At 34.0% G+C, this 11,888-nt stretch overlaps 1 protein-coding gene across 1 annotated transcript in view; it reads right to left on the bottom strand.

Moving 5' to 3' along the window:
- DOCK7 (dedicator of cytokinesis 7) overlaps positions 1-11,888 on the bottom strand; it is a 166,018-nt gene that overhangs the window by 49,528 nt on the left and 104,602 nt on the right. The window contains exons 30-31 of the mRNA XM_010833923.1: positions 5,668-5,837; positions 4,254-4,408 (exon numbers count right to left, since the gene is read on the bottom strand). Coding sequence (XP_010832225.1) covers positions 4,254-4,408; positions 5,668-5,837 — 325 coding nt within the window. The remainder of the gene's footprint in view (positions 1-4,253; positions 4,409-5,667; positions 5,838-11,888) is intronic.

Below are 11,888 nucleotides of genomic sequence, written 5' to 3'. Positions count from 1 at the left end.
TCCTTGCAGTCCAAGGGACTCTCAAGAGTCTTCTCCAACACCACAGTTGAAAAGCATCAATTCTTCAGCTCTCAGCTTTCTTCACAGTCCAACTCTCACATCCATACATGACCACTGGAAAAACCATATCCTTGACTAAACAGACCTTTGTTGGCAAAGTTATGTCTCTGCTTTTCAATATGCTATCTAGGTTGGTCATAACTTTTCTTCCAAGGAGTAAGCATCTTTTAATTTCATGGCTGCAGTCACCATCTGCAGTGATTTTGGAGCCCAAAAAGATAAAGTCTGACACTGTTTCCACTGTTTCCCCATCTATTTCCCATGAAGTGATGGGACCAGATGCCATGATTTTACATAAATGTAAATAAATTTAAAAATTCTAGTGAAAGACAAAAATGAACAGACCAGACTTTAAAAATATAAGACAAAATACAACTACATGAATTAAATAATGAAAATGTTAGCTATAAATCGTAGTATGTAGTTAGAAGAATAATTAATGGAAAATATTTACAATTAAAATAAGTATCAAAGAAGGAAGGGTGAAAATTAGCAAGTAAATATTTAAGCATCTATCTAAAGAAGTTAGAAAAAAGAACATCAGTATAAACCAAAAGAAAGTAAAAGTAAACAATAAACATTCAAAAGTGAGGCTCAGCATTGACCCCAAATGTGTTCTTTATACAAACTAAAGGAATATACAAATTTCTATTGAGACTGACTTAAGACAAAAGATAGCAAAAGCCAGTCACAGAAATGAAAATGTTTACATCTACTATAAATGTTATAGACTTTTTAAAAATCATGGAAGATATTTGAAACAATTTTGTATGCCAAGAAATTTGAGTAAATTTCTACTAGAATAAAATTTACAAAAACCAGTGTAAAAAGAAATAGAAAACTTGAACAGTCCTACAATCATTCAATACATAGATAATTTTAACACTTTCAAAAAAGATTACTGCAGATACAGATGGCTTCACTCACAAGTTCTCCAAATATTCTAGGAAGAAATAATTTCAATTTTAAACAAGTATTTGCAGGGAACAGATAAAATGGGAAATCCCCTAGCTCATTTTCATCGGCTAAACTACCTGATTCCAAAATCTGAACAGAACATTATGATCTTACTAACACAGATACACAATCTTAAAATATAGCAAATCAAATCCATTAATACACAATCACAAAAAAATTAAGTTTAATTCAGGAATTTAAGGTAAGTTTAACACTAGAAAATCAATTGAAAGATTTAAAAATACAAGATAAAAAAGCAAAATAACATGACAGTCTCAATGGTGCAAAAAAGCATGATAAAACTCAACAACTATTCATAATCACAAAAGGTAAACTTAGCAAACTAAGAACAAGAAGGGGACTTCCATAATATAATAGAGGGTATTAAAAAAAAAAAAACCAACCCCCAAAACCAAAACCTTTAGCACCTATATTTAAGAATAAAATGTTGCAATCTTCCCCTTTTATGATGCCAACTATCACTACTTCTATTTAACACTGCACTCAAGATTCTAGCCCATAAACAAGCTATGAAAAAACACTGAAAGGAAGAAATGTACGGCCATTATTCACAGATGATATGATTGTATACATAGGAAAAAAAACTATACCTATGTTATTAATTTAGCAATTCTTCTGGAAATAAACATTATTGTTCAAAATCAATTCTATGTCCACACAAAAGCAATCAACAATTAGGGAGTTCTCTGATAGTTTAGTGGTTAGGATTTGGTGCTCTCACTGCCATGGCCCAGATTCAATTTCTGATCAGAGAACTGAGATCACACAAGCCATGGGGCATGGCCAAAAAAGAAAGATAATCAGAAATTAGAAAACAATTTATGAAAAAGATGACATTTATGAGACTATGAGAACATGATGTTATATATATACTTATATGTGTATTATATATTATCATACTGCATAACTTTATAATATTACTAAAATACTTTTAAAATATCAAGGACGTACAATATACCTACAAAAGATGTTCTGGGCCTCTTTGGTAAAAAGCTATAAAAGTTTATGTATATAAACACATCAAAGAAGGTCCAAATAGTGGGGAGATCTAACATATTCAAGGATTTGGGGATTTACTGGTGTAAAAATATTAATTTTTCCAAAAACTGATCCATAGATTCAATACAATCTTATGTTAAAATAAGACACTCTATTCACCAAATTCACAATTAAGTGTGTGGAAAAAGCAAGTTACAAAAAGAAAGAAACCTTTGAACCACTTATAATTGGCAATGGACTTAATCCTGACATGAACTACTATAAATTATAAACAAAGGCAGACAATCCAACAGAAAATGAGGAGTCAGTGTTCTGTATTTTGTCCTGAATGATGGTTACAAAAGTATTACTTTAAAATCTTTTGTAAACATCTACATTTATGTTTCATGTACAGTATATTTCACATAAGTGAGGTTTTAAAAAACAAAAAGCAAGGCCAATAAAATTGAGAATAGTCGTCATTTTGAGGGGAGAAAGGAATTGAACTGAGGGCAAACTGGGAACTTTCAAGAAAACTGAAAAGTTCTACTTCTGAAGCTGAGTGGCAGGTACGCTGCTGTTTTTCCTATTATATTTTAACTGTACATGCACTTTATATACATATATACAATAGCAAATGCAAGTAAAAGAAAAAACTGATAAAATGGAATTCATCAAAATTAAAACTTTTGCCGATTCAAGTGACACTATCAAGAAAATGAAAAGATAATACACAGAAGAAAATATCTGAAAATCACATATCTGATAAAGAATTTATGTCCAGAATATACAAAAACTCTTTCAATAACAACTCAACAAGAAGATGAATAACTCAGTCTTAAAACATTAAAGGATTTGAATGGATGTTTCTCTATGTAAGATACATGAAAAGATGTGTATTATACACAAATGAAATGATAACTCTCAATATCAGTAGACATTAGGTAAACACAAAGTAAAACCACAATGAGACACCACATCATACATACTAAGGTGTGAAGAATATATAAAAAAGAGATAATAAAAAGTGTTGGTGAGGATTTAGAGAAATAGAAACCTTTATTAATTGCTGGTGAGAATTTAAAATGGAACAGCTACTCCGAAAGAGTTTAAAAGTTTTCTCAAAATATTAAAGATCTTAATACACATGATCCAGCAAATCCATTCCGAGGTATCTACCTAAGAGAAATGAAAACATGTGTGGACATAAAGACACGGACACAAGTGTACCTAGCAGCATTGTTCCTAACAGCCAAAAACTGGAAATGAGTCAACTATTCATCAAATGATAAATGGATAAAAAAAAGCTGGTCTATCAATATAAAGGAATATTATTTGGCAATTTAAAAAAAGTACTGATACATGCCACATCATGAATGAACCCCAAAACATTACTGCTTAGTGAAAAAAGCCAGCCATAAAGATCACAGTGCATAATTCCATCTAGAAGAAATGTCCAAAATAGGCAAATCTCTGCAGGCAGAAAGAAAGTTAGTTGCTGCCTAGGACTATGGCTGTGCAGCAACAGAGAGCAAAGGCTAATGGGCCTCAGGGTTCTTTTTGGAATGATGGAAATGTTCTAAAATCAGATTGTGGTGATAGATGCCTAACTCTGTACAGATACTAAAAACCATGACATTACACACTTAAAATGGATGAATCTTTTGATATGTAAATTATCTCAATAAAACCTTTTTAGAAGTTGTCAAGGAGGCTAGCTTCCATAAATATGACTGCAGCTTTTTGAAAGAAAGTCATTTAAAACTTTTAGAAGTTGATCTTGCTCTACTAGCAATTTGTCTCCTCCCTGCCACCATGTTCTTCCCTCTTTAAGAGGGATACAGAGCAAAATGATTATCAATTTATTTAAATATGAAAAAGTATGAACCTTCACAGATTAAAAATAAATATTCTCAACAGCTAAAAAAATCTCTTAGGACTGATAAAGAATAAAATAGATTTTAAAAATGAAGAATAGAGGCTATAAATTGAAAATAAGGCAACTTTCAAAATTCTGAATGGTAAAATAGAGTTTTTATACCAAAAAGATTGAGGTAGTTAAGAGTTTTTCAAACTTAGTATAATATAGAAAATATTTTCAGAAAAAAAAAATATTTTCACAAAATAAAACTCAAAGTACTTTTGCATCAGTTAATATAATAATCTGTTATTGAAGAGTATATCCTTGTAAATATCTGTCTTTCCAGATAAAACTTCTGTAGGAGGGTTGTTTTTACCGTTGACGTGAGGAGGAAACTGCCGGGCCTTGTTAGTTGAGGAACTGATGTTCCTGCAATTGCCATGGCAACTGTCTGGCTTATCATGCTTCCACTCTCACTCTCATAATCATCAGTAGCTATACAGATTGGTCTTCCTCGTTGATTGTGAGTTTCTGGAAAAAATAACCCATAAATAAATAAACTTCTAAGTAACAGCTATTGGGCATGCAATTCCCTTTCTATTCTCCTTTACTCTTCAAAGGAAAACCTATTAACATATACTGTGTATTATTATATTTTACCTCTTTTAAATAATAGTTTAAATATTTTAAACACTAACTCATTCCTACAGTACTATTTAGAGTTTTGTAAGGAACATTCAGTTCAGTTCAGTCGCTCAGTCATGTCTGACTCTTGGCAACCCCATGGACTGCAGCACTTGCTAGTAAAAGATATACAGTAACAATAATATAAATTTCTGCCTTCAGATAAGGAAACCCACTTTAATGATCAAATACTAGGAAAACTACTCAATTATAAGTCTATCAAAGGCAAGGAGTTGGTTATCTTTGTAGCAGTAGCATCTACTGATGTACATATTAGATACCAGTAAAATTTTTTTAATTAAACTGGAAGTACTTTATCAGGCTAACTGCTAGTTCGAATGCAACCTACACTATTTTCTTTAAAAGAAATGAAGGAATTTAAATAAATTCTAAAATTGGAAAGCAAGAATAAAATTTTGTGGGTTACAGTTTTTAAAAAGCAACATAACTTACACTTATTAACCAGCTATTAGCGATATCATTCTCACTATTCAGGTGAATATTAATTTCAATTTTATGTATATGAATAAAACTGAGACTGAGAGTGGTAGATATCTGACAAGTTTTCTCATATTTTTTTTCCAGATAAACAGTATAGACTCACACACACACACAATTCTCTTTCCTAATAGGTAGACATGTGCGTGCATGCTCAGTCCTGTCCAACTCTTCCCAACACCATGGATTGTAACCTGCCAGGCCCTTCTGTCCATGGAATTTTCCAGGCAAGAATATTGGAGTGGGTTGCCATTTCCTCCTCCAAGGGATCCTTCCAACCCAGGGACTGAACCATGTCTCCTGGTCTCCTGAATTGGCAGGCAGATTCTTTACCACTGGGTCACCTGCGAAGCCCAACAGGTAGGTATAGAAATGCTGTAAAACCATTTTTTTTAATGCATCATAAGAAATACTTACCGAATCCTTGCAGTGAATTTTCTCACAAAGTCAAGTTTTTTTTTCAAAATCTGTTAAGTATTTACAGTGTACCTACATCATTGTGAGTTTTCTTATATTTCTTTTCCTACAGTAAGATCATTTGCAGATTTTTCTAATACTTTTAAACATTGAGATTTGCCTTTAGAGTTTGTCTTCAATATACTAAGTACCTGTAAAATCATATAGCTGAGGAACAGTTTCCATGATAATACCAATCAGAGGTAGATACAACATAGCCACTCGAGCCTTTGTCTGAGGGTCAGAGTACCGTGGATCTGAGTCGTGACTGGATAATAAATTGTGTACCATATTGATGACTTTCTTATGCAATCCAAACAGTCTATTTAAAAAGAAGATGAAGAAGGAGTTGCAGTAAGGTCACAGAGATTAGTTAACATCTTTAGAGCAAATAGTAAGTCCTGGTACTGAATCAATTTGTTCAACTTCTTAACTTTGCCACATATTTGCATGTATTCCTATAAAACATTTTTCATTTTAAAATTAACAAATGTTCAAAAAATAAATAAAATAAAACTAGTGAATGTCTCACTGTATTAAAATAAGAAAGGAGGGAAAAGGAAATACTATATAAATTCACTTAGAAGTAAATCTGAATATATTTTCATTAATTCCTTAGAAATTAATGCACTTAATATTAATAACTTTAGATCAGTTACAGTTATATTTTAAAGCAAAAGAGTTTTAAGTAGCTGTAAATTTTATTTCATCAAGTGAAATCTTTTCACATTTATCTAAAATAAACTTTTATTTCCTTTTGCAAAGAGGAAAAATCCTCTACCTATGGATTATGTAGTCCACAACAAGGGTTGTCTTTCATATCTCTGTTTAAACTGACCCTCCATGCTCATTTGGGCCCTTACTACTTTCTACACGTCTAAGCCCAAGTTTCAACTGGGCTACTACAATAGCAAGGATCACTCTCCACACTCTTTTGGCTTCTCTTCTTAGACTGAAGCTGCTTGATGATGCAAACCAATCTAATGATGCAAAGACATTCTAAAATGTCTCCAACTTCAACTGCCCTTAATGCTGCACCTGGCAGGTGCTTCAGATCTTATTCTTTCTCCTTAAGCCTCTCACCATCAACCTCAACAGAAGACTTTACCTCTAACTTTCTTCTTCAAGGAAAGAAAAGCCATTCTAAATATGCTCTGGCCAGATTTGTCAATGCATCTCCATCTTTACAGCTATCAAATCAACTTTCCTTTTATCTCAGAGAAAGTTGTACCTTCTTTCAGAAAGTAGTTCCCCTTATGCTCAGTGAATCTCCCCTTTCTTCAATAGCTTCAATGAACCCCTTCACTAAGTTCTTCCCTTGTAAATACACCTTCACTTGAAACTAGTTTACTCTGGCTTGTATATAGTATTCCTCTTATATGATTTATCTAGTAATAAATTTCCTGAATGTACAGTCTGTATCAAGCATTTTCTTCCATTTACTTCCTAATATCTACTCTCTTTCTCTCAAACTACAAGTTTTTTGAATGCTTACAACGTGGAAATGTAACAGTTTCATCATTTAATAGCTAAATTTTCAAAGATATTGAACCTCTGTTTCCCTATGTATAAATAACCTACCTCATAAAGTGGCCGTGAGAATTAAGTTACATCATTTATGTAACATGCTTACCACAATGCTTTGTACACTGCATCCTTCAGTAAATATTAGCTTTTCTCCTTAAAATCACATAGCAGATTTAAAACCAGGTATTCTTTCTCTGGGGCTTTTGATCTTATCTACCATTTTACATAGCTATATATGAAATCTAGCTGGAGATTCTTCTTCCTCCCAGATTTTTATTCAGAAAGTATATTTTTAAATACTGTTGAGAACTCCATCTAATGGACATATCTCAGATTTCATTTTCTAGCTCTCTACTTGACACTTTGTCACTTTTTATATTTTCTTCTCCGTATTTTCTCTAAATAGCTCCCACCACTCTTCATATTCTCTATCATTCTTCCCAAGTTTCAGATTCTGGTCATTTGCCTTTTATGTTCTCTTTTTCAACTTGTATCACCAGTGATGATTCCCAAACCTGGGTATATTAATATTTAGCATCTCTCAGCAGCTACAGGCCCCAGACTTCAACCTATCTAAACTCTATCCACTCATCTTCATTAAGCCTTTTCATATGTCTACAATACTTAGACACACACAGCCTTTACACACACACACACAAACACATGAACACAAATACACGAATGCTCTGGACACATGCACGCCCAAGACCTGTCAGATCTTATGCTGGATGCTGGAAATAAGACATCCTATCTTATCCTATCCTTGTCCCTATTCTTAAAGAGCTTGCTTTAGTAAGAGAGAAACACAGACACAAAAATAATAATTCAGTGTTACAAATGCTTATAACAAAGGTGCTAATCTTCTTCAGAACTAGGTTCTGTACTACAAAATTTGCATTTAACCACAGTATATTGTTTCAAAGTTGTAACTTTCTAACTACAATGAAAATTTCTAGAGAGCAAATCTTTGGTCAATATTAGAACATATTACTGCTAGTCAAGGAATTATTTATGATTACTTAGCAAGCAAAAGGAGTAAAAACATTCCTCTTAAGGGTCTATCTCAGACAATGTATGCTGTTTTTATCTATGCAAATGTGAAAAAAATGTAAAATATAGAGATGAGATGTGAGTCTCAAATAGTCAATCATTCACTCACTGAATTAACATTTACTTACCAAGTGTCCACTCTGTACCAGACACAATTCTAAGGCAGTGGGAATACAGCAGTGAACAAGAAAGAAAAGTGCTGCTCTCATGAGCTCATATTCTAATGGGAGGAGACAGATAATGAACAAACGAGCAAATTTCAGGGAAATGCTTTGTAGAAAATAAAACAGGCTTATATGGTTAAGAATAATTGTGGCAAGGGTAACACAGCTATAATTCAGACTGGGTGGCCCAATGACGTCTCATTGAGAAGACACTGTTTGACTGGAGACCTGAAGAATCACAAGGAAGAAATGCCTCTGTGTGGAAATCTCAGGGCAATTTCAGCATTGCTTCAGGCAGAGGAAAATCTAAGTGCAAAGACCCTAAGGTGGGACTGGGTAGGCCCATAAGGGAAACAGAAACAAGTCTAGGATGGCTAGGCTTTAGTATATGCAGAAGAAGGGAAGTGACCATGTAGACAAGAGTTACATATAAGGGTTTTGAGGTTCATTACTAAGTCTGGATTTTATTTTAAATGTTATTTTAAAAGTATACATTTTTAACTATTTTTAAAGTAAGAAGTGTGTGCTTTTAAATATATAGAAGAGTTTTAACCAGGGAAGTAATATAATTTAATTTTCATTTCTAAAAGACCACTTAGGTTGCTGTGTAGAAAAGGGATTTTAGGGAGGGAAGAGAGGAAGCATGATTAGGGGAGTAGCTGTAAAGAAGAAGGGAAGTAGCTGGACTTGGAATATATTTTAGAGGTGGTCCTAAAGCACTTGCTAATGGACTGGGTGTAGGAAAGAGTGAGAAGACAAGAGAACAAACAGCAGTAACAGCTTATAATCCTGTGTATTACCATTTAAAGCTATTCCAGTTACCTTTTAAAACTCAATAAACAAAGAAAAAGTAGTGGTGAACACGATTATCATTGCTTTCAGACTTTACAGGGTCAGAAAGTATCTAAAGAGCCACCTTGAAGACCAGCTTGAAGAGGCAAAAGGGCAGTAAAGAGATCAAGAGGCAGGGGACATATGTATATCTATGGTTCATTCACGCTGATGTATGGCAGAAACCAACACAATGTTTTAAAGCAATTACCCTCCAATTGAAAATAAAATTTTAAAAAAAGAACTCTGAATACAGCATACAAATTTTTTTTTTTTTAAAGAAGTCTTTCATGAGCCCTACACTGTTCCACAGAAATGTATCTATTTTAACAGAACTGATCCTTGACTTTGAGAAGGAAACCTCATCACAAAAATGGTTGACTGTTAGAATTCTCTATTCTTTATCAGACACCACTGAATACCTACACAACATCTCAGAGCAGACATAGAGAATAGACTTAAGGACATGGGGAGAGAGGAGGAGAGGGTGAGATGTATGGAGAGAGTAACATGGAAACTTACATTACCATATGCAAAAGAGATAGCCAACAGGAATTTGCTATATGGCTCAGGAAACTCAAACAGGGGCTTTGTATCAAACTAGAGGGGTGCAATGGGGAGGGGGATGGGAGGGAGGTTCAAAGGGGATATATGTATACCTATGGCTGATTCATGTTGAGGTTTGATAGAAAACAACAAAATTCTGTAAAGCAATTATCCTTCAATTAAAAAATAAATAAAATTTTAAAAAAGGTTGACTGTCAGAATTCTCTATTCTTTATCAGACACCATTGAACACCTACCAATATCTCCTTCACCTGTCTTCCTCCCTAATAGAATGCAAAAATGTTCAGGTATACCTTCATGTCCCTGAGACTCAGAATAAGCTGACTCTATTCCCCTAGTTCCTGAAGTCAATCCAATCAGACTAGCCCTGCCACTTACAGTAGCCAGTCAACAAGCTGTTTCATTACTAAGATGAGAAGAGATTAATGTTAATCAACTGTTTCCTTAATTGAGAAGGTCTACCAAAAAAAATCACATGAACTAAACACTTTTTAGTGCCAGCTGATTATTATTTAGCCATGAGCTCCTTATCTTCTGCTTTGTAACAAACCACCCATGAACTAAAACCTGTCTAAGCACCACATGTGAGTTGAAGTGATCTAACTCACCTGGGAACCTGGCATTGCTCTGGTGTCTAATAGTGCAGGACAGGCAAGTGAGCCAGACCAGTCCAAAGAAAGATGTGCATTGCCTGCTTGGGAAAAGGGTTTTTTTCCCCTCTCTGCTCTCCTGGACATGAACAAGTAAGAATTTAATCCGAAGGCACAATAGCCTCAGGAAAAAGCTGAGGCTCCTAGCAGAAATAAGATATAAAAGAAACAGAACCCTGATAACATCACTGAGCTGCTGGTTATACTGTGCTAAAACCTTGCCTCTTTCTTCCAAATATGAAATGATAACTATCCTTCTTTTAATAAAACAGGCAAGAAGAAAAGTTTTCTATTTCTGGTAACCAAAATTATTCTGATACATCAAGTAAAAATACTGGAAATATAAATTCAAATGATTGAGATTTAAGTTACTTAGGAAAGGCAGTATGTTTAGAAGTTGCTTTCAGAGGGATTTTTTTCAAACAATGGATCCTTTTTCCCCCAAAATGACATTATATTCATTTAACAATGGCAAAATAAAAAACTGGTGGCAAGCAGGGGTGCGAGACCCAGAGTCTCACCCACTAAGCCTGCCCTCCCCACTCCAATGTCTGCACCACAACCCCATCCTACATGGAAACACACTAAGAACCTTTTCAGAACCCTACAGTTCTGCAAAGTACAGCGTGAAAACCTGCTTCTTAATATATCCCTAACATGAGAAGATGCTGTTATGAAAAAACTCATGACTTTCATTTGCATAAGATTTACCCTTTCACAATTTATTAAGCATTAACTATGTACCTATTGCTAAGAACGTCACAAACCTCATTTCATTTGCTCAATAAGTACATCAGAGGATTCTTATAAAACCTGCTCAAAATATCTCCTTTTGTTCTCTGGACCTCTTACTTCAGGTTAAACTGCATTACAAACTCCTTAATGATCCTACTATGAGGAAAGTTGAAAAAAAAGAGCAATTATTACCCAAATGAGTTACGGTCATAAAAACTTTTGAAAACAGCTATACACTAATAATGAGAAAACAGAAAGAGAAATTAAGGAAACAATTCCATTCACCATTGCAATGAAAAGAATAAAATACTTAGGAATGTATCTACCTAAAGAAACTAAAGACCTATATATAGAAAACTATAAAACACTGGTGAAAGAAATCAAAGACGACACTAATAGATGAAGAAATATACCATGTTCATGGATCGGAAGAATCAATATAGTGAAAATGAGTATACTACCCAAAGCAATCTATAGATTCAATGCAATCCCTATCAAGCTACCAACGGTATTTTTCACAGAGCTAGAACAAATAATTTCACAATTTGTATGGAAATACAAAAAACCTCGAATAGCCAAAGCGATCTTGAGAAAGAAAGATGGAACTGGAGGAATCAACCTGCCTGACTTCAGAATCTACTACTAAGCCACAGTCATCAAGACAGTATGGTACTGGCACAAAGACAGAAATATAGATCAATGGAACAAAATAGAAAGCCCAGAGATAAATCCACGCACCTATGGACACTTTATCTTTGACAAAGGAGGCAAGAATATACAATGGATTAAAGACAATCTCTTTAACAAGTGGTGCTGGGAAAACTGGTCAACCACTTGTAAAAGAATGAA

Source organism: Bison bison, unplaced genomic scaffold (genome assembly GCF_000754665.1).
Source record: "Bison bison bison isolate TAMUID 2011002044 unplaced genomic scaffold, Bison_UMD1.0 scf7180017863957, whole genome shotgun sequence".
NCBI classification, from domain to species: domain Eukaryota; kingdom Metazoa; phylum Chordata; class Mammalia; order Artiodactyla; family Bovidae; genus Bison; species Bison bison.
The sequence above is the reverse complement of the archived record's forward strand: the minus strand, read 5'-3'. Positions and strand labels throughout refer to the sequence as shown.